Source organism: Antechinus flavipes, chromosome 2 (assembly GCF_016432865.1).
Source record: "Antechinus flavipes isolate AdamAnt ecotype Samford, QLD, Australia chromosome 2, AdamAnt_v2, whole genome shotgun sequence".
Taxonomy (NCBI): domain Eukaryota; kingdom Metazoa; phylum Chordata; class Mammalia; order Dasyuromorphia; family Dasyuridae; genus Antechinus; species Antechinus flavipes.
Genome location: NC_067399.1, coordinates 367,635,945 through 367,662,538, shown reverse-complemented (window position 1 = coordinate 367,662,538; position 26,594 = coordinate 367,635,945). Strand labels below are relative to the sequence as shown.

Sequence of the window (26,594 nt, the reverse complement as noted above, 5' to 3'; positions counted from 1 at the left end):
TCGGCATCTTGAACTTGCTGTCCTTCATCTCCACCTCCTTCTCTCCTAGTTTAATGTCCCCTTTCACCTGGACTGCCTCCACCTCGACTTCAGGGCTCTTGATGTCAGCTTTGCCCTTGGGCAGGGACACGTCCAGACTGGGCACGGTGATGTCCACTTTGGGGGCCTTGATGTCTGCTTTGGGCATTTGGGGCATTTTCATGCTGGGCAGGTGGACTTTGGGCAAGTGACCTTTGACACCTACACTGCCACTCTTCCCCTTCAGCTCACCAAGCTGAACTTCTCCCTCTGGCAACTTGGTCTCAATGTCTAGTTCTTTCACTTCCACATCCACTGAGGGCACCTCCACACTTAAGTCATCAGACTGGACAGAAGGAAGGGTCACATCCACCTCTGCCTTTGGCAGGGACACGTCCACCGAGGCAACCGCATCTTTGCCTGGGGCAGACACTCCAAAGGATGGCATCTTGAATTTGGGCATTTTGATCTTGCTGTCCTTCACCTCCACCTCCTTGTCACCCAGTTTAATGTCCCCTTCCACCTCGATTTCGGGGCTCTTGATGTCGCCTTTGCCCTTAGGTAGGGACACATCCAGACTGGGCACGGTGATGTCCACTTGGGGCCCCTTAATGTCTGCTTTGGGCATCTGGGGCATTTTCATGCTGGGCAGGTGGACTTTGGGCAAGTGACCTTTGAGACTTATACCCTCAGTCTTTCCCTTCAGGTCACCAAGCTGAACTTCTCCCTCTGGCAACTTGGTCTCAATATCTAGGCCTTTGACATCCACATCCACTGAGGGCACCTCCACACTAAGGTCACCGGGCTTGACCTCGACCGCGACAGAAGGAAGGGTGACATCCACCTCTGCCTTTGGGAGGGACACATCCACTGAGGCTGTTCCTTCTTTGCTGGGGGAAGACACTCCAAAGGAGGGCATCTTAAATTTGGGCATCTTGAACTTGCTGTCCTTCACCTCCACCTCCTTGTCACCCAGTTTAATGTCCCCTTCCACCTCAACTTCGGGGCTCTTGATGTCAGCTTTGCCCTTGGGCAGGGACACATCCAGACTGGGCATGGTGATATCTACTTTGGACCCCTTAATGTCTGATTTGGGCATTTGCGGCATTTTCACGCTGGGCATGTGGACTTTGGGCAAGTGACCTTTGAGACCTCCACTACCACTCTTCCCCTTCAGCTCACCAAGCTGAACTTCTCCCTCTGGCAACGTGGTCTCAATATCTAGGCCTTTGACGTCCACATCCACTGAAGGCACCTCCACTCTAAGGTCCCCGGGCTTGACCTCGACAGAAGGAAGGGTCACATCCATCTCTGCCTTTGGCAGGGACACATCCACCGAGGTTGCCCCCTGTTTGCCTCCACCAAAGGATGGCATCTTAAATTTGGGCATCTTGAACTTGCTGTCCTTCACCTCCACCTCCTTGTGTCCCAGTTTAATCTCCCCTTCCACCTCAACTTCGGGGCTCTTGATGTCGCCTTTGCCCTTAGGCAGGGACACATCCAGACTGGGCATGGTGATGTCCACTTGGGGCCCCTTAATGTCTGCTTTGGACATCTGGGGCATTTTCATGCTGGGCAGGTGGACTTTGGGCAAGTGACCTTTGAGACTTATACCCTCAGTCTTTCCCTTCACGTCACCAAGCTGAACTTCTCCCTCTGGCAAATTGGTCTCAATATCTAGGCCTTTGACGTCCACATCCACTGAGGGCACCTCCACACTAAGGTCACCGGGCTTGACCTCGACCGCGACAGAAGGAAGGGTGACATCCACCTCTGCCTTTGGGAGGGACACATCCACTGAGGCTGTTCCTTCTTTGCTGGGGGAAGACACTCCAAAGGATGGCATCTTAAATTTCGGCATCTTGAACTTGCTGTCCTTCATCTCCACCTCCTTCTCTCCTAGTTTAATGTCCCCTTTCACCTGGACTGCCTCCACCTCGACTTCAGGGCTCTTGATATCAGCTTTGCCCTTGGGCAGGGACACGTCCAGACTGGGCATGGTGATGTCCACTTTGGGGGCCTTGATGTCTGCTTTGGGCATTTGGGGCATTTTCATGCTGGGCAGGTGGACTTTGGGCAAGTGACCTTTGACACCTACACTGCCACTCTTCCCCTTCAGCTCACCAAGCTGAACTTCTCCCTCTGGCAACTTGGTCTCAATGTCTAGTTCTTTCACTTCCACATCCACTGAGGGCACCTCCACACTTAAGTCATCAGACTGGACAGAAGGAAGGGTCACATCCACCTCTGCCTTTGGCAGGGACACGTCCACCGAGGCAACCGCATCTTTGCCTGGGGCAGACACTCCAAAGGATGGCATCTTGAATTTGGGCATCTTGAACTTGCTGTCCTTCACCTCCACCTCCTTGTCGCCCAGTTTAATCTCCCCTTCCACCTTGACTTCGGGGCTCTTGATGTCCCCTTTGCCCTTGTGCAGGGACACATCCAGACTGGGCACGGTGATGTCCACTTGGGGCCCCTTAATGTCTGCTTTGAGCATCTGGGGCATTTTCATGCTGGGCAGGTGGACTTTGGGCAAGTGACCTTTGAGACTTATACCCTCAGTCTTTCCCTTCACGTCACCAAGCTGAACTTCTCCCTCTGGCAAATTGGTCTCAATATCTAGGCCTTTGACGTCCACATCCACTGAGGGCACCTCCACACTAAGGTCACCGGGCTTGACCTCGACCGCGACAGAAGGAAGGGTGACATCCACCTCTGCCTTTGGGAGGGACACATCCACTGAGGCTGTTCCTTCTTTGCTGGGGGAAGACACTCCAAAGGATGGCATCTTAAATTTCGGCATCTTGAACTTGCTGTCCTTCATCTCCACCTCCTTCTCTCCTAGTTTAATGTCCCCTTTCACCTGGACTGCCTCCACCTCGACTTCAGGGCTCTTGATATCAGCTTTGCCCTTGGGCAGGGACACGTCCAGACTGGGCATGGTGATATCCACTTTGGGGGCCTTGATGTCTGCTTTGGGCATTTGGGGCATTTTCATGCTGGGCAGGTGGACTTTGGGCAAGTGACCTTTGACACCTACACTGCCACTCTTCCCCTTCAGCTCACCAAGCTGAACTTCTCCCTCTGGCAACTTGGTCTCAATGTCTAGTTCTTTCACTTCCACATCCACTGAGGGCACCTCCACACTTAAGTCATCAGACTGGACAGAAGGAAGGGTCACATCCACCTCTGCCTTTGGCAGGGACACGTCCACCGAGGCAACCCCATCTTTGCCTGGGGCAGACACTCCAAAGGATGGCATCTTGAATTTGGGCATCTTGAACTTGCTGTCCTTCACCTCCACCTCCTTGTCACCCAGTTTAATCTCCCCTTCCACCTTGACTTCGGGGCTCTTGATGTCCCCTTTGCCCTTGTGCAGGGACACGTCCAGACTGGGCATGGTGATGTCCACTTCGGGCCCCTTAATGTCTGCTTTGGGCATCTGGGGCATTTTCATGCTGGGCAGGTGGACTTTGGGCAAGTGACCTTTGAGACTTATACCCTCAGTCTTTCCCTTCAGGTCACCAAGCTGAACTTCTCCCTCTGGCAACTTGGTCTCAATATCTAGGCCTTTGACGTCCACATCCACTGAGGGCACCTCCACACTTAAGTCATCAGACTGGACAGAAGGAAGGGTCACATCCACCTCTGCCTTTGGCAGGGACACGTCCATGGAAGCTGCCCCCTCTTTGCCTGGGGCAGACACTCCAAAGGATGGCATTGTAAATTTGGGCATCTTGAACTTGCTGTCCTTCACCTCCACCTCCTTGTGTCCCAGTTTAATGTCCCCTTCCACCTCAACTTCAGGGCTCTTGATGTCAGCTTTGCCCTTGGGCAGGGACACGTCCAGACTGGGCATGGTGATGTCCACTTTGGGAGCCTTGAGGTCTGTTTTGGGCATTTGGGGCATTTTCATGCTGGGCATGTGAACTTTGGGCAAGTGACCTTTGAGACTTATACCCTCAGTCTTTCCCTTCAGGTCACCAAGCTGAACTTCTCCCTCTGGCAACTTGGTCTCAATATCTAGGCCTTTGACGTCCACATCCACTGAGGGCACCTCCACACTAAGGTCACCGGGCTTGACCTCGACCGCGACAGAAGGAAGGGTGACATCCACCTCTGCCTTTGGGAGGGACACATCCACTGAGGCTGTTCCTTCTTTGCCTGGGGCAGACACTCCAAAGGATGGCATCTTAAATTTCGGCATCTTGAACTTGCTGTCCTTCATCTCCACCTCCTTCTCTCCTAGTTTAATGTCCCCTTTCACCTGGACTGCCTCCACCTCGACTTCAGGGCTCTTGATGTCAGCTTTGCCCTTGGGCAGGGACACGTCCAGACTGGGCATGGTGATGTCCACTTTGGGGGCCTTGATGTCTGCTTTGGGCATTTGGGGCATTTTCATGCTGGGCATGTGGACTTTGGGCAAGTGACCTTTGACACCTACACTGCCACTCTTCCCTTTCAGCTCACCAAGCTGAACTTCTCCCTCTGGCAACTTGGTCTCAATGTCTAAGCCTTTGATGTCCACATCCAGTGAGGGAGCCTCCAAACTCAAGTCCCCGGGCTTGACCTCGACATCAACAGAAGGAAGGCTCACATTCATCTCTGCCTTTGGCAGGGACACGTCTACCGAGGCTGCTCCCTGTTTGCCTCCACCAAAGGATGGCATCGTAAATTTGGGCATCTTAAACTTGCTGTCCTTCACCTCCACCTCCTTGTCGCCCAATTTAATGTCCCCTTCCACCTTGACTTCGGGGCTCTTGATGTCACCTTTGCCCTTGGGCAGGGACACGTCCAGACTGGGCATGGTGATGTCCACTTTGGGAGCCTGGATGTCTGCTTTGGGCATTTGGGGCATTTTCACGCTGGGCATGTGAATTGTGGGCAAGTGACCTTTGAGACTTATACCCTCAGCCTTTCCCTTCAGGTCACCAAGCTGAAGTTCTCCCTCTGGCAACTTGGTCTCAGTGTCTAGTGCTTTCACTTCCACATCCACTGAGGGCACCTCCACACTTAAGTCATCAGACTGGACAGAAGGAAGGGTCACATCCACCTCTGCCTTTGGCAGGGACACGTCCACCGAGGCAACCCCATCTTTGCCTGGGGCAGACACTCCAAAGGATGGCATCTTAAATTTGGGCATCTTGAACTTGCTGTCCTTCACCTCCACCTCCTTGTCGCCCAGTTTAATGTCCCCTTCCACCTTGACTTCGGGGCTCTTGATGTCACCTTTGCCCTTGGGCAGGGACACATCCAGACTGGGCATGGTGATGTCCACTTTGGGAGCCTTGATGTCTGCTTTGGGCATTTGGGGCATTTTCACGCTGGGCATGTGGACTGTGGGCAAGTGACCTTTGAGACTTATACCCTCAGTCTTTCCCTTCAGGTCACCAAGCTGGACCTCTGGCAACTGGGCCTCAATGTCTAGCCCTTTGACATCCACATCCACTGAGGGCATCTCCACACTCAGGTCACCAGCCTTGACAGAAGGTAGGGTCACACCCCTCTCTGCCTTTGGCAGGGACACGTCCACTGAGGCTTTTCCCTGTTTGCCTCCACCAAAGGATGGCATCTGAAATTTGGGCATCTTGAACTTGCTGTCCTTTGCCCCCAGCTCCTTGTCGCCCAGTTTAATGTCCCCTTTCACCGTGACTGCCTCCACCTCGACTTCAGGGCTCTTGATGTCAGCTTTGCCCTTGTGCAGGGACATGTCCAGACTGGGCACGGTGATGTCCACTTCGGGCCCCTTAATGTCTACTTTGGGCATCTGGGGCATTTTCATGCTGGGCATGTGGACTTTGGGCAAGTGACCTTTGAGACTTATACCCTCAGTCTTTCCCTTCAGGTCACCAAGCTGAACTTCTCCCTCTGGTATCTTGCTCTCGATATCTAGGCCTTTGACGTCCACATCCACTGAGGGCACCTCCACACTAAGGTCACCGGGCTTGACCTCGACCGCGACAGAAGGAAGGGTGACATCCACCTCTGCCTTTGGGAGGGACACATCCACTGAGGCTGTTCCTTCTTTGCTAGGGGCAGACACTCCAAAGGATGGCATCTTAAATTTGGGCATCTTGAACTTGCTGTCCTTCATCTCCACCTCCTTCTCTCCTAGTTTAATGTCCCCTTTCACCTGGACTGCCTCCACCGCGACTTCAGGGCTCTTGATGTCAGCTTTGCCCTTGGGCAGGGACATGTCCAGACTCGGCATGGTGATGTCCACCCTGGGACCCTTAATGTCTGCTTTGGGCATTTGCGGCATTTTCACGCTGGGCATGTGGACTTTGGGCAAGTGACCTTTGAGACCTTCACTGCCACTCTTCCCCTTCAGCTCACCAAGCTGAATTTCTCCCTCTGGCAACTTGGTCTCAATGTCTAAGCCTTTGACGTCCACATCCACTGAGGGCACCTCCACTCTAAGGTCCCCGGGCTTGACCTCGACCTCGACAGAAGGAAAGGTCACATCCATCTCTGCCTTTGGCAGGGACACATCCACCGAGGTTGCCCCCTGTTTGCCTCCACCAAAGGATGGCATCTTAAATTTGGGCATCTTGAACTTGCTGTCCTTCACCTCCACCTCCTTGTGTCCCAGTTTAATGTCCCCTTCCACCTCGACTTCGGGGCTCTTGATGTCCCCTTTGCCCTTGTGCAGGGACACGTCCAGACTGGGCATGGTGATGTCTACCTTGGGAGCCTTGATGTCTGCTTTGGGCATTTGGGGCATTTTCATGCTGGGCATGTGGACTTTGGGCAAGTGACCTTTGAGACTTATACCCTCAGTCTTTCCCTTCACGTCACCAAGCTGAACTTCTCCCTCTGGCACCTTGGTCTCGATATCTAGGCCTTTGACGTCCACATCCACTGAGGGCACCTCCACACTAAGATCACCGGGCTTGACCTCGACCGCGACAGAAGGAAGGGTGACATCCACCTCTGCCTTTGGGAGGGACACATCCACTGAGGCTGTTCCTTCTTTGCTGGGGGCAGACACTCCAAAGGATGGCATCTTGAATTTGGGCATCTTGAACTTGCTGTCCTTCACCTCCACCTCCTTGTGTCCCAGTTTAATGTCCCCTTCCACCTCAACTTCGGGGCTCTTGATGTCAGCTTTGCCCTTGGGCAGGGACACGTCCAGACTGGGCATGGTGATGTCCACTTGGGGCCCCTTAATGTCTGCTTTGGGCATCTGGGGCATTTTCACGCTGGGCATGTGGACTTTGGGCAAGTGACCTTTGTGGCTTATACCCTCAGTCTTTTCCTTCAGGTCACCAAGCTGAACTTCTCCCTCTGGCAACTTGGTCTCAATATCTAGGCCTTTGACGTCCACATCCACTGAGGGCACTTCCACACTCAGGTCGCCGGGCTTGACCTCGACCTCGACAGAAGGAAGGGTGACATCCACCTCTGCCTTTGGGAGGGACACATCCACTGAGGCTGTTCCTTCTTTGCCTGGGGCAGACACTCCAAAGGATGGCATCTTAAATTTGGGCATCTTGAACTTGCTGTCCTTCACCTCCACCTCCTTCTCTCCTAGTTTAATGTCCCCTTTCATCTTGACTGCCTCCACCTCAACTTCAGGGCTCTTGATGTCAGCTTTGCCCTTGGGCAGGGACACGTCCAGACTGGGCATGGTGATGTCCACTTTGGGAGCCTTGAGGTCTGTTTTGGGCATTTGGGGCATTTTCACGCTGGGCATGTGGACTGTGGGCAGGTGACCTTTGAGACTTATACCCTCAGTCTTTCCCTTCAGGTCACCAAGCTGGACCTCTGGCAACTGGGCCTCAATGTCTAGCCCTTTGACATCCACATCCATTGAGGGCACCTCCACACTCAGGTCGCTGCCCTCGACAGAAGGAAGGGTCACACCCCCCTCTGCCTCTGCCAGGGACACATCCATTGGGGCTTTTCCCTGTTTGCCTCCACCAAAGGATGGCATCTTAAATTTGGGCATCTTGAACTTGCTGTCCTTCACCTCCACCTCCTTATCTCCTAGTTTAATGTCCCCTTTCATCTTGACTGCCTCCACCTCAACTTCAGGGCTCTTGATGTCAGCTTTGCCCTTCGGCAGGGACACATCCAGACTGGGCATGGTGATGTCTACTTTGGGGGCCTTGATGTCTGCTTTGGGCATTTGGGGCATTTTCACGCTGGGCATGTGGACTTTGGGCAAGTGACCTTTGAGACTTAAACCCGCACTCCTCCCCTTCAGGTCACCAAGCTGAACTTCTCCCTCTGGCAACTGGCCCTCAATGTCTAGGCCTTTCACATCCACATCCACTGAAGGAGCCTCCACACTCAGGTCGCCAAGCTTGACCTCGGCCTCAACAGAAGGAAGGCTCACATCCACCTCTGCCTTTGGCAGGGACACGTCCACTAAGGCTTCTCCCTGTTTGCCTCCACCAAAGGATGGCATCTTAAATTTGGGCATCTTGAACTTGCTGTCCTTTGCCTCCAGCTCCTTGTCTCCCAGTTTAATATCCCCTTCCATCTTGACTGTGTCCACCTCAACTTCAGGGCCCTTGATGTCACCTTTGCTCTTGGGCAGGGACATGTCCAGACTGGGCATGGTGATGTCCACTTTGGGCATTTGGGGCATTTTCATGCTGGGCATGTGGACTTTGGGCAAGTGACCTTTGAGAGTTATACCCTCAGTCTTTCCCTTCAGGTCACCAAGCTGAACTTCTCCCTCTGGCAACTGGGCCTCTATGTCTAGCTCTTTGACATCCACATCCACTGAGGGCACCTTCACACTGAGGTCGCCAGCCTCGCCAGAAGGAAGGGTCACACCCCACTCTGCCTCTGGCAGGGACACGTCCACCGAGGCTGCCCCCTCTTTGCCTCCACCAAAGGATGGCATCTTAAATTTGGGCATCTTGAATTTGCTGTCCTTCACCTCCACCTCCTTATCACCTAGTTTAATGTCCCCTTTCACCTTGACTGTCTCCACCTCAACTTCAGGGCTCTTGATGTCAGCTTTGCCCTTCGGCAGGGACACGTCCAGACTGGGCACGGTGATGTCCACTTTGGGAGCCTTGATGTCTGCTTTGGGCATTTGGGGCATTTTCACGCTGGGCATGTGGACTGTGGGCAAGTGACCTTTGTGACTTAAACCCGCACTCCTCCCCTTCAGGTCACCAAGCTGAACTTCTCCCTCTGGCAACTGGCCCTCAATGTCTAGGCCTTTCACGTCCACATCCACTGAGGGAGCCTCCACACTCAGGTCACCAGGCTTGACCTCGGCCTCAACAGAAGGAAGGCTCACATCCACCTCTGCCTTTGGCAGGGACACATCCACTGAGACTTCTCCCTCTTTGCCTCCACCAAAGGATGGCATCTTAAATTTGGGCATCTTGAACTTGCTGTCCTTTGCCGCCAGCTCCTTGTCTCCCAGTTTAATGTCCCCTTCCACCTTGACTTCAGGATCCTTGATATAACCTTTGCCCTTGGTCAGGGATACATCCAGACTGGGCATGGTGATGTCCACTTTGGGCCCCTTGATGTCTGCTTTGGGCATTTGGGGCATTTTCACGCTGGGCATGTGGACTTTGGACAAGTGTCCTGTCAGGCCTACATCGCCAGTCTTCCCCTTCAGGTCACTAAGCTGGACCTCTGGCAACTGGGCCTCAATGTCTAGGCCTTTGATGTCCACTTCTGCTGATGGAACTTCCACAGTCAATTCGCTGGTCTGGACAGAAGGAAGGCTCACATCCACCTCTGTCTTTGGCAGGGACACGTCCACCAAGGCTGCCCCCTCTTTGCCTGGAGCAGACATTCCAAAGGATGGCATCTTAAATTTCGGCATCTTGAACTTGCTGTCCTTCGCCTCCACCTCCTTGTCCCCCAGTTTCATGTCCCCTTCTACTCTGACTCTTTCAACCTGGACTTCAGTGGTTATGCCATAATCTTTTGCTTTTGGTATGGTTACATCTATATCAGGCATTGTTATATTTACTTGTGGTCCTTTAATGTCCCCTTTGGCTGTTTTTATACTGTGTTTTGTCATGTATTCTTTTACACCCTCTCTTTTAGTCTTTTCTTTCATTTCTTCAATTTCCACTTCTAACTCCGGTATCTCAGTTTCCTTTTCTATACCTTTTATTGTTGTCTTTTCTTTCTGTGAGATTTCTGCAGTGCCCTCAATTTTTCCTTTCAGGTTTCTGTCTATACTTTCCACATCTTTCTTTTTTACTCCTACATCTCTTTCTATCATCATCTTTTCTTCACTATTTGCTTTTTTGAGCACCTTTATACTTGGTATCTTTCCCGTCTTTGACTCTCTCTTTACTTTCTGACCTCCAGCAATCTGCACATTTACATCAAAACTTGGAACTTTTTTGTCTTTTGAGACCAGACCCAGTTCTTTGTCCATACTGTGTGATGGGATAGTCGTCTTGGGCTCTTTAATGTTGGTTTCTATATCCACTGATGATCCAATTTCTTTACCACCTCCCCAACTAAAACCTGGCATGGAGAATTTTGGAATTCTAAACTTACTTTCTTTGTGATCAATTTCCTTTTCTTTCAGTCTTATATCTCCTTTAATATTTGCTCTTTCAGCTTCTGCTTCAACATTTTCCTTATTTAGTTTGACCTTGGGCAGAGACACATCAACCCTGGGTATGATGATATCTACTTTTGTTTCTTCAATGTCTGCTTTAGATGTTTGTGGTATTTGGATATTTTCCATCTGATCTTTGGGTTCTTTGAATCTCATTTCCTCCTTATCTTCATGATCTTTTACAGTGGCTTCTCCCTTTTGTGATTTCATACTCAAATCCATACTCCTAATAGAGATTTCTGAAGATATGAGTGATACACTCAGGTCTCCACCTTTGTCATCTCTCTTTAGTGAAGCTTTTGAGATGTCCACCTCTTCTTTTGGTAGAGACACCTCTCCTGATCCTTTTTTTTCTTTGCTTGGAGACCATCCAAATGATGGCATCTTAAATTTGGGCATTTTGAACTTGCTGTCCTTCCCCTCAATGTCCTTGTCCCCCATTTTGATTTCTCCCTCCATTTTCAATCCATCTTTTCCTATTTCTGGACCATGGGTTTCAACCTTGGGCTGGGACATATCTGCACTAGAAATAACAATATCCACTTTGGGGCTGCTAATATCTGCTTTGGGCATTTGGGTCATTTTCTTGCTTGATATCTGGGCATTCCAATCTGATATCACTGCACCTTTCTCAGGTATGTTAGGAGCGGGGTGATCTAGGTTGGGAGTCTCTACAGAAATCTTTCCAACTGCTCCAGTCACATCTGGTGGGGGAACATTTCTTTCAGGTATGTGTTCCATAAGCATCTCCCCCCAATTCACTGTAACTTTCCCCAGAGATTGTTCCCTTTCATGCTCAGAGACATTTATTTTAGTTTCAGACACTTTTCCTTTGGAAAACCCAAACTTGGGTGTTTGTAAAGTTGGTATTTTCACTCTAATCTCTGGTGTTTCATAGCCTTTCTCCAAATCTTCCTGTGATTCCTGAAGTGTTAACTTGGCAATTCCAATTTCCAGCCCTCGAACACCAAAAGAAGTATCATCTAATCTTTCTCTTGTTTCTTTTCCACCTTGTAACCCATGTTTGCTTCCACTAACTGTATCTGTCACATCATCTGATTTTTTCCTTCTGCCTCTTACTGACACATGAGACCCAGTGAGTGTTCCAGAAACAGACGCTGGCATCCCCATCACAGCCCCACTCATAGATTTAGCTTCTGATGTCAATTGTTCCTGTTTCTTTGTTCCAGGATCAACTTGGAGTTGTAGCTTTAATCTGTTTTCTTCATTTTCCAAATGCTCTGGGATTATGGTTGCACTCTGAGATTCCAGCCTGCCCAATTCCATTTCTGGTTTCTGTAGATCCAAGGAGATCTTTTCGCCATCTTTTGCTGTTCTAGTTCTTTCTTCTGCTGTTGTCATGCCTGACTTTGATGTCTTCTCATCTATTTCGAGCTTCCTGTGCATCCTAAATCCAATATTCAGGAATTTCCTCTTCCTCTCACTGCCTTTCTTCTCTCTCAGATGTATCTCCTCTTTAGGGAAATGTAATTCAGTATCTGTGCTTGTTGGGGAAAGGTCAGATGCTCTGCCCTCACAGGCATCCGACGTGCTATGTGACCGACGATGGCTCACAACCTTCTTGGTTTTCTTTGCCTGGAATTTGGGCCATGACAATCTCTCTTTCTTTGGCCGCTGGCTCCTCCCTGTCCTTGATTTGACTATTAACTTTTCTTTGTCTTCTTCCTCTTCAAGCATCTTTTCCATAGTCTCCATTGTTCCATCTGTCAGATCTTCCCCCTGAATGAGAAAAGATCACCCTGTTAGCTTATCACCTCTTATCTAATACTCTAAAGCTAAGATGATGTAGAGAATATTTCATCTCCATGACAAGGTGCATCATGGCATGTCATAAAAAGGATGGTATGTCATAGAAAGGGCTCAAGATTTAGAATCAAAAATTCTAGGTTTCAATTTTGCCTCAGCTGTTTAATACCTGTGGCACCATTAGCTCTCTGGGCTTCTGCAAAATGAGGAAATCATACTAGATGATCTCTAAAGCTTCTTCTGACTCCAACAAATCTTAATAATATCATATATAATGTAAAAATACATATATAACAATATATAACATTATAATAATATATGTCATGTCATATATATGTCATATATAACCAAACCCTAATAATATTATTTATTACATAATATATATATATTATACATATCATATATGTGTAATATATTATACAAATCCTAATAACATTATATATTATTACATATATAAAATTATATACAACATAATTTGGGTATAATATATACAAAAACAAATCCCAGTATTATATATTACATATTACATGTATAATACATAATAACATCATATATAACATAATAATATTATATATCATGCCCTAAAGTTTACTAAGTAGAGTGTATGCATACTTTGAACTTCATGGTAAAGCTTACACCTGCTTCCCACCCCCTAAGTCCAACCATTACTTCTAGTTCCTCTCTCTCTGTAGGTAGACTCAGTAACATTGCAGATTTTCATGGTGATCTGGATGGAGACAAACATCACCCTTGAGGTTGGATCTTCTGAAAGTATTGAAAATATCAAAGCTAAGTAAGATCCAAGATAAGGGAGATATTACTCCTGATCAACAGAGAATCATTTTTGCAGGCAAGGAACAGGAAGATGAATAATTTTGTCTGATTATAACATTAAGAAGGAATTCTCCCTTTCTCTTGTGCTGAGGATTCAAAGTGGTGCCAAGAAGGGAAAAAATAAATTTTACACCACACCCTGTAGCCTGACCAAAAGAAAGATAAGTTTGCTTTTTGAAGTACTACAGGGATAATGAAGATGATGAGATTAGTCTCTTGCAAAACGAGACGTCACCATACTGACTAATAGAATGCTGAAGTCTTTAATGACTACCCATTGTGACAGATATTATTGTGGCAAGTGTTGTCTAACCCCCCGCCCCAGCTTCTTAAATGGTGGGTTGCAACTCATATGGAGTTTTGTAACTGAATGTGAGGATCATGCAATTATGTTTTATTATCAGTAAATATTTGATTTTATATCTATTATATTTCTGAAACAGAGTCACAAGTGGAAAAAGCTGAAGCAGCTCTAGACATTAAGTGACTACATCAGCAAGCCAAAAAGCAAAGAAACTTATATGTGTTACCTTTTTTAAAAAAATTAACTATTTGACTTGTGATAGAAAGAGATATCCATATCCAGAGGAACTGTGGAGATTGTATGTTAATCAAAGCATAGTATTTTTACCTTCTTGCTATTGGTATTGTTTTTTTTTTCTTTCTTGTGATTTTTTCCCCTTTTGATCTGATTTTTTTTTTTTGCATAGCATGATGAATATATAAATATGTTTAGAAGAACTGTGTGTGTTTAACTTATATTGGATTGCTTGGTGTCTAGGGAAGTGGGGGAGAGAGGGAGAAAAATTTGGAACACAAGGTTTTACAAAGGTGAATGTTGAAATCAACACCCCCACTTTATGAGTAAACTTTATGAGGCTCCAAGAGGTTAAATGACTGGATCATAAGATATGATTTTAAAAGAGACATTTGAAATCATCTGGTCCAACTTATCATCACACAGAGGAAAATGGGCTCCCCTTTCACCTAAAGTCTCAATGGTCATTTGTCAAGTACGTTATAGTTAGGGTTTCTTTTAGGTATAGTTTGAATTAAATGCAAAGCTCCGTTCTGATCTTCAAATTTTGTGATTTTGGGAAACTGAGAGTTAGAAAAATTAAGTGGCTTGACCAAAGTGATATGGGAAATGAACTAGAATTCAAACCCATCTCATTCAGATTCTGGTATACTTTTCATCTATTGGTTGGATTAGAGGCTGCTCTATGGTTCCTTCTGATTCTGAGACTGTAATGGGATTTAATACTAGAAGGTTATCTAATTAAACCCTTAAATTACTGAGCAGGAGACTTAAGCACAGAGGTCAGAAGGGTCTTGGCCAAGGCCATACACCTAATAAGTAACAGAATCAGGATAATCAGGATTTGAAACCAGATTCTCTCAGTTCATGGCTTCTGATCTTTTGATTCCTCCTAATGTCAAATCAACAGGGCCAGTTTGCATTCCAGCTGCTCTAGTACCAAGGATTTGAGAAGTCTACTTTTCAGGCTGAAATCGGGCCTTAATCTTCTTTATTTTGTTTTTTTTTTAAATAATATTATTCTAACAACAATAATAATTTGTATTTAAATAATATTTGGGGGGGGAGGTTGTTGCTGAGGGTTTGCTGGGGTTTAGTGACCTGCCGAAGGTCTCACATATAGGAAGTGTTAAGTGTCTGAAGCCAGATTTGAACTCAGGTCCTTCTGACTTCATATTTTAATATTTTATTTTCTCCCACTTACATGCAAAGACAAATTGGGGGGTAGGGGAGGGAAGGATAGTGGTGAAGCAACCGGGGTTAATTGACTTGCCTAGAATCACACAGGTAGTAAGTGGCTGAGGTTGGATTTGAACTCAAGTCCTTCTGACTGCTCTATACACTGCCCTTAACATTTATTTTTTCCCTTCAATAGCATTTTATTTCTCCAAATACACACAGATAGTTTTCAACATTCATTTCTGTAAGATAATAAGTTCCAATTTTTTCTCCTTCCTTCCTTCATCTCCCCCATTCCTAAGATAGCAAGCAATCTGATATAGTTTAACATGAAACTATTCATTTTTTCTAAAAATTTTTCTAAATTTTTCTAAAAAATTTTTATATTCCAAATTTTCTCTCTCCCTCCTCTCACCACTCCCTGCCCTGAGGCAGTAGCAATTTGAAATAGGAAAATACATGTTCAATTTCATCTTCTTCAAGATTTTGGAATTTTCCCCCTCTTTCTGAATATCTCAGCACTTATCTAAACCCCTTACTAGTCAAATCTAAACTACTGAAGAGTCCAACCATTACTGATGTCTCATATGGCTAATTTCCCTGGAATATAAGTGTTATCCCTACTCTCAATTCCTTTCGGGAGTGAACTCCTAACAGGGAGGAAGAAGGAATGGAACTCAGTAGTAACAGATCCCATGTTTGTATTGTTTTAAATTTTACTGAGTACTTCCTCTTCCCCACCTCACCCTTACGTGGTCCTGTCAAATAGTGGAAAGAGTGCTAAGTTTGGAATCAGAAGGGATGGGTCCAAATTTTGATTTTGCTATTTACTACATATAGGACTTGATGGCCCCTCTCTATAAAATGAGGACACTTGGCTACATATTCTCCCAATGTCAGTTTAGTCTTAAGGTCTGTTATCCTAAGGTAGGAACAAATATCAGCCTATCTTTTCCTCAGAAGAAGGAAAGGAATATACCTTGGACTTATGATTTCATAGGTATAAGCATTTTAACCTTGGAATTGCCTAGAAAACTGAGAAGTTAAGTGATTTACTTAGAGTTACATAATATGTATTCCAAATTAGAATCTGAATCCATTAGTGGATAGAGGTGAGATCAGTTGGCTCAATAAGCAGCTGGATTCACAGTAGAAAGAGCATTGGACCCAAAGTCAAGAACCCCTGAATTCAAATCTGACTTCAGTCTAGCTGTGTTGTCTGCAGCAAACCACTAAACTTCAAATTGCCTCGGTTTCCTCATCTGTAAAACGAAGATCATAATAGCTTCTACTTCCCAGTGTTGTTATGAGGATTAAATGATATTATAATTGTAAAATACAATGCCTGGTACATAGTAGACACTATATAAATGTTAACTATTGTTATTATTAATAATAAAAATAATAATTCTCAGTGCCCTAAAAAGTTCTCTAAGACTCTTAAGTCTCAGAGAAGGTACTGACCCTCATTGGCAGATAGAATTTTAGGAGGAAAATAGGGTTCTAGACCTCACAGCCTGAAGAATTTAGAGCTAGGGGAAGTTTGTAGATCATAAGATCATAGTTTTAAAGCAGGAAAAATGTCCCTGTTGTCCTTCTGTCCAACCTCCCCATCTCCTTGTTCAAGGAAAATTTAGGGGAAATTATTTGTTGGAAGTTATTCAGTTAGTAAATGCAGGCCCCGTCTCAAACTGAAGTCTCTTTGAGTGGTCCCCATACCCACTTTGTTATTGCTGGGATTTGGACAAGTGCTGAGAAGTCCAGAAAGAGGAGAGTCCCAAAATCTTCCCACAAAGAAGATGAAATTGAACATGTATAACTTTTTGTTGCTATGGAATAGATTTCACACACTCAGTCCGGAAGTGAACAGTTCTCTGGCAGGCATGTCAGATCTAATTCAACCAATGAAAGAAGGAAATTAAAGATATTTAGGGGAAGGACACCGTTCTGGAGTAAAGTCAAGGATCCTCAGTAAGTTCTTGCTAAATTGAACTGAATAATTAAGCTAATTCTTTCTGACCTGGTTTGCTCAGGCAAAAATCAATTTTGAGCCACAATTAGGCAGGATAACTGAGCCTTTGACCCAGGATGATGAAATTTAAGAGATTATGATAGTTCCTGCAGTGCTTCAGAAGGGCAGAAATACATGAGCCTAGATTGCAGAAAATAGGATATAATAGGAATAAATAGTTTAACCAGGAAGTTGCCAAATGTTGTGAGCCCTTCCATTCTCATCCTCTCTCTGTCTCTGTCTTTATCTTTCTCTCTCTCTCCCTCTCTCTTTCTCTCTTCCCTCTGGCTCTGTCTTTCCTCCACCCAGATCTGAGTTCTTCCCTAGCTTGTCTGCTTCCCTCTACTTCTGCCTTTCTACTCCTTGGATGGTTGATTCCATAGTAACAGCCTCACACTATTCCAACCATGCCCAGAAACTAAATCATCTATTGTTACTTTAGTTCTGTTCAACTCCCTGTAATTCCATTTGTGTTGTTTTTTTGTTTTTGTTTTTTTGGCAAAGATACTGGAGTGATTTCCCATTTCCTTCTCCAGCTCATTTTACAGATGAAGAACTGAGGCAAACAGGGTTATGTGACTTGTCTAGAGTCACACAGCTAGTAAGTATCTAAGACTGGATTTGAATTCATAAATATGAATTTTCCTGATTCCAAACTCAATGCTCTATCCACTGCACCACCTAGCAGCCCTTAATCTCATCTACCCTCATTTTTAAGGACATTAAGGACTAACTGCTTGCCCTAGGCACAAAAATTGCTAGTTATAGCATTGTGGGTGATTAGGGGGCCTCCAAGGGTCTCTCTCTTCCATCTTCTATTCCAATGCTGCCCATATCAGATATCCTTGAGTAGAGCAGCACATCTAGTGCCACAGTGGGAGATTTTATGAGATTTTACCTGCTGGTCTGTTTCTCTAATGTCACTTGTGGCTGGATGATGAACTTTTTCTGTATCGTCTTTTGATGCTAGTTTTCGTTTGAGATTGAACTGCACCTTATATGGTTCAGAATACTGTAAGATCTTGAGGGCATCCTCATATTTAATATTGTCAAAATAGATGGTTGCACTCAGCAGCTGGTCACCTGCAGAAAAAGAAAAGGCATTGTAACACCGAGATTTCAGCTTCCTGCTCAGTCTCTTCCTAAGGTTGGGAAGAGTGCAGATGTATCACAAATTATCTCCCTTTTATAGATGGAGAAGTCAAGATTCTGAGAGGAAAGGAATAAGAAAACATGCATTTATTAAATACCACCTATGTACCAAGCACTTAACAAATATTTGAAACTTGAGGTAAGCTTCCTGTACCTTGTTCACAAGAGACAAGTATTTTTAGACCTGCCAACTCTTAGGATCAGAGATTTTAAACTGGAAAGGAACTTGGAGAATTCCTGCAGTTCAATCCCTTTATATTACTTATTAGAAAACTGAGGCATAGAGAAGGTAAGTGATTTGTCCAAGATCACACAAGTTCTAAGTGGCAGAGCCACCATTTGAATCCAAGTCCAAGGACTCTGAGTTCAAGGTTCTTTCTACTGCACCATGATACAAATAATGGTAGTTTTCATGTCTACAACCCTTTAATTTTACAAAGCACTTAATGGAACCAAACTATTGTAGCTAGAATGGACTTTAGATATTCTCTAGTTCAATTCCATCTTCTAAAAGAGGAAATAGAAAGTAAGTGATTTGACAGAGAACACTTGGAAATTAAGTGACAGAATTAGGATTGAATTCAGGTTCTCTAAGTCCAAATTTAGCCCCCAGACTTTCCTCACCATTCCCCTGAGATATATCAAATATAGGGATAATTATCTTCATTTTACAAATGAGGAAAAGAGGTCCCAGGGGATTGAAGTGACAAACAGCTGGAATCCACTCAGATCTCTCCAAATTCCAAATTAGGACAGACAGAGACTTTCTGCTACCTCACATTGCTTCTGGCTATGATCCAGGATTGTGTGTGTGTGTGTGTGTGTGTGTGTGTGTGTGTGTGTGTGTTATAGTTTATATTTTAGATGGGGGGGGGTAATGTTCTTTAACCCCCTACCCTTGTAGACAGAGGAAACAGAGACATAATTTGCTGAATGATCATGTAGTAATATGATAGTAATTATGAGTAGAATATCTCCAAACTTACATGCCATTAGAAAGCTTTTCTGATTGGCTGAGAGGCTACTTGGAATTATAGAATGAACCAATGAGCTCAATTCCAAGTGTGCAAGTAAATAAATCCTAGACTATTATTAAGCTGGTCTTTCAAGAAAGATGTCATTCTGATCTGGACATGAAAATTCACATATTCATTCCATGATTAGGAAGGGTAATGATTAACTGATCTAGGTCTGGAGACTTTTAGCTTCATAGAATAACTTAGAAAGTAGGTAAATACTATCCAGTCTGGGTAGGCTAGGTAGCTTTCTGTTATATACACTTTCCTTTTCTAGTGTATTATTTCTCAATCAGTATTGTTTTCCCCCATATGAAAAACTAATAAAATGAAAAGTTTTGTCTGGCAATGTACGATAAGGGACCAGAACAACAGATGCCAGGTCAGGGCAATGGTAAGGAGCAAGGGCCAAGTTGACCATAAAATGGGGAAGAGGCAGATCCTTGAGCCTGGAAAGACAAAGCAGGTTCAGAGGTGAAATCATGAAACATACCTAAGACTGGAATTCAGAGAACAGAGAAAGTTGAGGAAATAAAGAGAGGAAGCCCTGCAGTCAACTCAACAAATCTGTATTTCTTTGAAAAACCCAAAGGCTCCAAAATGAGGCTAGGTTTTAAGACCCAGGGCTGTCTTTCGTAGGGAATCTATACGAGAAAAAGTGTCCTATAGATCATGCCAGAACCAGGACCCAATTCAAATCCTCTGATACCCAAATTCAACGTTTAAATTTTTACCGTATTATACTGGTAAGTTGGACTAAAGACATGGGTCTGAGGAAATAGAGAGGCAGAATTATTTAGGTGGAAATGGTCATACTGGACCTAGGCAGGAGGAAATGTAAGTCTGGAGCTAAGTACAGAGATCAGGGATGAAGATGGCTACTTTTAAGGAGATTTTTTTCTCTCCTCCCATCACCACCTCACATCCCCCTCCCCTCCTCCCTAGACCGTAACACAGGATAGTACCTTCTCTCATGCTGAACAGCTTGGCGGCCGAAGAGTCCTTCAGTACTTGCTTGACAAAAATTCCCTCCTTCCCACCACCAGTGACACTGTAGCCACTGGCTCCAGCCTCCACATCTGTCTGCAGAGTGACCTCCATTGGTTCCTGCACAGCCAAGACAGAAGCAGACAGAGTTCTGAGAAAGAGCAGACTAACCCTAGTTAACATGTGACATTGACAGAGACCGAATTATTAAACTGAGGGGAGCCACAGTGTCAGAGTTTCAGGTTGGATTCTGTTTTAAACTGAACCATCCTTTCATATGGCAACATGAGCTGTCAGAGATCCAGAATAACCCCGTCTTTTCTCAGGGTTCTGTAAGCATAGTTTCCCCAAATCTCAGAATCTGAATTGAAAGGTCATCCTCAAAGTAATTCTCCAGCCTCCACTTGAAGAAGCCAGCACAGTTCACTGCCTTGAGAAGCAGCTCGTTCTATTTTTGGCCATGAGCTCTCTCTGCCTGGAAGTCTTCAAGGAGAGGCTGGGATGACTGCTTATGGAGGGGTGGGAGAGTGGGGCATGTGGGGATTATTCTTATTCCTGTTGGACCAGAGCCATCTGCAGTCCCTTCCAAATCGGAGATTTTGTGGTTCTGTGAAATCAGGTCGACAAATGCAAAAGGCATTAAACTTCAAAGAATATTCTGATGTAAACAACATAATGCTCTATAGATTTCAAACTTTTAGCTGCATTGCAAAGGACACTAGATTTAGAATAAGACAATCTCTTCCAAATTTGAAATTCTATAAGCTATATTCTAAGATTTCTTTAAACTCTTCTTTAATTCCATGCCTTAGAGAGAAAACATACAGTTTCTCATCTTTCTCTTCTTAGTACCTGGCACTCTGGGAATCAGGGAGGAATATTGAGGTCTCTGATTTCCTAAGTGTAAAGAACTCTCTCCATCAGAAACCATTAATATTTCACCTGTACATTATAGTTTTTTACTTGTCTGATATATAGAGATGTTGAGACTTGCACATCGTGGCCATGTAGCTAGTGTTAGAAGCAGAATTTGGGGGTCAGAAATACCCCCAAACTCCCCATATATCCACCCTCTTCTGCAGCCTATCACCCAGCTTAGACTCAGATAACTAAAGGGCTCTGTGAGCTCGTCAGTTTGGAGGTTCCTTATAGCCCCCATTCTTGCCTAAACATTTCCCAACCACATTTTAATCTGGCTCAGACCACACAGAGAGTTTGACATGGTGAATCTAGAGTACTTTTCTTCATTTTTAGTTTCTATAGTCATTTCATACATTGGTGCTATCTATCCAAAGTCTATGTGTTTATGTAGAGATACATAATATGTCTGCCTATGTGTTTATATCAGACCTATATATAGGTGCAAATTGGTAGTATGCATATATATAATATATGTATTGTGTGTATATATACATATACATGATACTATATGGTGCAGTGCCATTCCTGGAGTCAGAAAGATTCATTTTTCTGAATTCAAATATGGTCTCAGACATTTCCAAACTATGTGACCCCAGGCAAATCATTTAATCTTGTTTGCCTCAGTTACCTCATCTGTAAAATGAGCTGGAGAAAGAAATGGTAAATTGCTCCAGCACCTTTACCAAGAAAATTTCAAATAGGGTCACAAAGAGTCAAACATGATAACAAACAATGATAACAACAAGGTACATGGTGATTTGACTTACAGGAAATTATCATGTTGAAGACAAAAATCTCTCTTTTCATGCTCTGCAGCAGGTATTGGCATGAATGTGGCAGTTATTTTCAAAATGTGAAAAAACCAGGATCAATTCCTTAATATGATCATTAATAAAGTTGGACTTGGTGTATTGTTCAATAATGGAACTCTGCTTTCTCAGGTGTTTCTATGCTCTGACATTCTGTGGTCTATGTTCTAATGTCCTGTTCAATTCAATTCAACAAGTACTTATTAAGTGCTTACTATGTACAAGTCAATAGGAAAGAGAGAGCCCTCCTTGCAGTCATGAAGACCTGGTTTCAAATCTCAGCTCAGATAATCTTGACTGCAATTCTGGCCAAGTCACTTAACCTGTCATTGGGCCTAGACATCTGTCTGAAACCATAAATTGCAGAAAGTTCTTAACCTGGAATTTTCTATACTAATAAGAAAGAAAACATATTTAAGGCACTACATGAAGGACAGGAAATACAATGACAAAAATGGAAGATAGCTCCTGCCCTCAAGGAAATTATATTTTCCTGGAGAGTTTATAATCATCATTCTAAATCCTATAATCCTAAGAACAAATAAGAGTTCACTGTAGCCATTTGGATAAGAATGGTGTTTGCAGAAAGCCTTTTGTGCTAGGCTTGTGGGATCTAAAGATAGGTTTATACCTATCAATGAGTTTCCTAGTTTCTCTCTGGAACATACCTCAGATTGACTCCTTCCAGAAAAGCTTTGGGATTCACCTGAGTCACGTTTCCACCTGGATTTCCTTCTTCCTAAGGAAAATCGCCCAGTTTGGGTATCTTCCTACAAAGAGAGAAGTAATTAAAGTTGCCTATTGATCTCAAAGAATAAGGAACGGTTCCCATGGAGCAGAGAGCAAGACTCAGCCTCTATCCAAGGCTTCCATAACCTTTTAAATGGGATGATATGAGTTTTGTTCTTTTTAAAAATATTTTTATATTTTTTCATTTGCAAAAAAAATGCCTTTTCCCTCAATTGAGAATGAAAGAAAAACAAAATCCCTATTACAAACATATGGTGAAGAAAAACAAATGTCTGCAGCGATCATATCCAAAAATATATGTCTCATTCTACCCTCTGAATGCTTCGTTTCTCTATGAAGAGGTGAATAAAATGTTTTGTCATTAGTCCTCTGTAATTGTAGTTAGTAATTACACTTATCAAAGTTTCTAATTCTTCCAAAATAGTTTATCCTACAATATTGTTGTCATTGTATAAATTGTTCATCTGGTACTGCTCATTTGACTCTATATCTATTCATATAAGTTTCCCCAGGTTTCTCTGATGATAATTCCTCCATCATCTCTTATAGTAAAAGAGTATTTAATCCTCCAACTTATCAGCACTCCCTCAGATTTCCTGGGACAATAAGATAGCATAAGAGATCACTAGGTGTAGTAGATAAAGTACTCAATTTGGGGTGAGGAAGATTTAGGTTGAGACTCAGGCTAGATATTTCTAGAGATGTGATTTTAAGCCAATCACTTAACCTCTCTGAAATTTAGTTTTCTCATCTGTAAAATGAGAGAATTAGACTCAATGGCCTCTAAATATATGATCCTATAATTAAAAAGGTGGATAGTGTCTAGCTATGTAAAACAATCAATAATTTTTTTGTAATTACATGAGGAGCCTGAAGCTCAGATTAGGCAAGGGGTTTGCCTAAGGTTACACAGTAAGGCAGTAAAAGAGACAAGATTACTCGAGAACAAGGAGTGGAAGGCATTCCTGCTCAGGGATGGGGATAAAATGCTCTCTCTAGGGCAAAGGTCATATGATTTCAAAAATAAATAAACCTCGCTTTCCTAACTCCTAGGAGTATATATCTTTCCACATCTTTCTACTCCATTCTCTCCACTCTCTTAAAAATGATTTTCTGCCATGGGGAAATTCATTTAGTCAGAAACCCTTATTAATCGACAGAACTTGTCACACACTGGGTATTCTGTTCTATATCTAGGGAGATAATTAGCACAAAGTACCTCCTCAGTGGGGAGTAAAGGGTAGTGGAGTATCACTCCACAGGACTCAAATTATCTATGGATTGTATCCCCCAGTAAAGTAAAAGTTCCTTGAGGATTGAGACTGTTTCATTATTGTGTTCATATCTCCAGGACTTGGCATAGTGCCTGGCACATAGTAGGTGGTTAATAAAAGCTCATTAAATTGAATGTAGACAAAACTTACCCCTTTGATGAAGTGTTCTTGATCGATGGAGTACTCATAAACTGGGGAGGAGCCCTGAGGTCTAGGACGGATGATTTCATCAATAGGTACTTCATTCACCTGCAAGAAGAGAAAAAACTGGGTAATGGCTTGGGCCTCCCTCCCCCTAAGCAGAATACTTCCTAAAGAGGAAGTTTCAAAGAGCTCCTTTCTAAAGCATGTTAAAATTTATAAAGTACTTTTCTCACCACAGTTCTGTGAGCATTTTACATTTTACAGAGAAGGAAATAGAAAGAAAGGTATTTACCCAGAATCTCAAAGAAAGTTAGTGAGTGGACTAGGTTCCCCAAAACCCAGTTCAGAGTTCTTTTTCTACCACCCCCCATTTCTTTGGACTGGTTGCTTCCCTCCTCCTGCTCCCACATCTAAGTCAGAGGCCTATGGAGCTCCTGACCCTTCTCCTCTGGTGGGGACTCTAGGGGTTGGGAGTGGGGGCACAGCATCAGAGACCCAGGGCCATTAGTGGATTTCTAGGGATTGCAATGCTACCCAAACTTTACTTACAGAGTTGTCTTCTTCTGTTTCTGCATCAGGATCATCTGGCCTCAGCTGCCTGCCAGAAACTGCAACCAGAGAAGAGAGTTGGTGATAATGAGTTGGTCAGTCACCCAGGGAGTACTCAGCCTTGGGCTAGGAGCCAGGGCCAGATGTTCATTCACTTGTTCATTCATTCAACCATTCAGCAAACACTTATTAAGTGTGATCAAATGAGATAATATGTGTAAAGTGATTTGCAAGCCTTTATATCCCAAAGTGTATATAAATGATTTGCAAACCAATATGGTCATTGTGGTGGTGGTGGTGGTGGTGGTGGTGGTAGTGATAGTAATAGTTGTTGTTCTTGTTGTTCTGGTGAGCTTACGAGTCCCAACATACCTGAATCCCGGTCTCAAGGAGCTGCCTATCTGATTCTCAAGGATATGTGGAGGTAAGACAAGGAGGGTGGGGTGAGGGAATAATAATAGCTAACATTTCTATAATGTCTATTTATACATACATATTATTTCATTTGATCCTCACAACAACTTATAAAGTAGATGCTACTATTATTTCCACTTTGCAGTTATTATTATCTCCATTTTTACAGATGATGTAACTGAGGCTGAACAAAGATAAATGACTTGCCCACAGTCACACAGTTATTAAGTATCTCAGGTAAGATTTCAGTTCACATCTTCCTCACTCAACACTCAAACTCACACTCTAGCCACACCATCTAGCTACCTTTAAAGCCAGGCCCTTTTAAGGGATCCAGAGAAAGAGAAACAATATCTAGCCTTTTTCTACTGAATGAGTATTGCCTCAAACAAACTGAGACCTGGGAAAGACTTCAGCTTAAAAAGGCCATTGTGTCCCACTGCCTCTGGAGTCATTGCCAGCCATCCTGACCTGTGTTTTGCCACTGGACTTTGATGACTCTGGAGGAGAGAATGAGCAATTCTGCATAGCCCTATCTCACTTAAATCCAATTCACTTGCAAGTTAAGACATCATCTTCATGATGTCATTGGTCCTCTTTGTGAATGAAAAATGAATAATAACAATGATCCAAGAGAGCTTTCTGAAATCCTTTCCTCTGTTTCTAAGGTCTTGACTTCTCTTATTGAAGAGTTAATACATAGAATCAGTTCTATAACTGCTCTGTTGTCAAGCTCATATAGAAACACGGAGCCAGGGAGGAGACATAATCTTTTGGCAACCAGTATTTATCCTTAAATCCCTCAAGTACCTCACCTGAAAGAAACTCAACAGCCACCCAGACCACCCTCCAAGAATTCCCTCCACAACCCAAGATAGGCAGCCTCCAGCTTTGCTAAGTTGGCAGAATTTAATAGGACAAATAGTTTTCAAAAAGAAAGCTTTTTCAGAAAACATTTCACTCTGTTGTTACAAGGAAAAGATTTATGTTACAGCTTTTAAGACATCTGAACATGATATCCACATTCTCTCTCGTTGCTCATGGGAGAATGTGTTCCATGATGAAAATATTTACACAGGAGGGTGAGCATGGTGGAGAGAGGTACCACCCACTGAAGCCAAATTTGGGCAGACTCCCACAAACAGTGTAGAAAGCATAAGCCTTCACTAAGAATCTGTTTGTAGTTCTATTGTGAATGACCATTATTTATTAGCTTTATTTAAATTGTTAACTTTACTAGTACAGTGCTAAAATCCCTTCATTATGGGTGGGCCCTTGTGAGGAATTTTAAAACCTCTGCTAGGTTTATACACTACCACTGACCTCTTTCCTCTTCCCACATAAAGGCAACCCCAAGTTTATGTCCTAATGCTCCAAAATGTATGCAGATGCTACTACTATTGGACATGGCTACAGGAACACTCTCTTCTTCCTCACAGCAGCTAGATGGCTCAGTGGATAGAGCAGCGGACCTAGAGTCATGATAACCAAAATTCAAATTTGGCTTTAGACATTTATGAGCTGTGTGATCCTGGACAAGTCACTTAACCTCTCTGTTTCCATCATCACAAGGTTGTTTTAAGGATCAAATCAGACAACATTTATAAAGCTTGACATATTATAGGCAATTTATAAATATTTATCGACTGATATAGTGTTGGAACCTTTAC

At 44.0% G+C, this 26,594-nt stretch overlaps 1 protein-coding gene across 1 annotated transcript in view; it reads right to left on the bottom strand.

Moving 5' to 3' along the window:
* AHNAK2 (AHNAK nucleoprotein 2) overlaps positions 1-26,594 on the bottom strand; it is a 123,908-nt gene that overhangs the window by 10,060 nt on the left and 87,254 nt on the right. Inside the window, exons 4-11 of the mRNA XM_051973687.1 lie at positions 24,511-24,569; positions 23,968-24,066; positions 22,462-22,563; positions 20,042-20,183; positions 17,807-17,991; positions 8,117-12,319; positions 5,732-7,678; positions 146-5,314 (exon numbers count right to left, since the gene is read on the bottom strand). Of these exons, the coding sequence (XP_051829647.1) occupies positions 146-5,314; positions 5,732-7,678; positions 8,117-12,319; positions 17,807-17,991; positions 20,042-20,183; positions 22,462-22,563; positions 23,968-24,066; positions 24,511-24,569 (11,906 nt within the window). The remainder of the gene's footprint in view (positions 1-145; positions 5,315-5,731; positions 7,679-8,116; positions 12,320-17,806; positions 17,992-20,041; positions 20,184-22,461; positions 22,564-23,967; positions 24,067-24,510; positions 24,570-26,594) is intronic.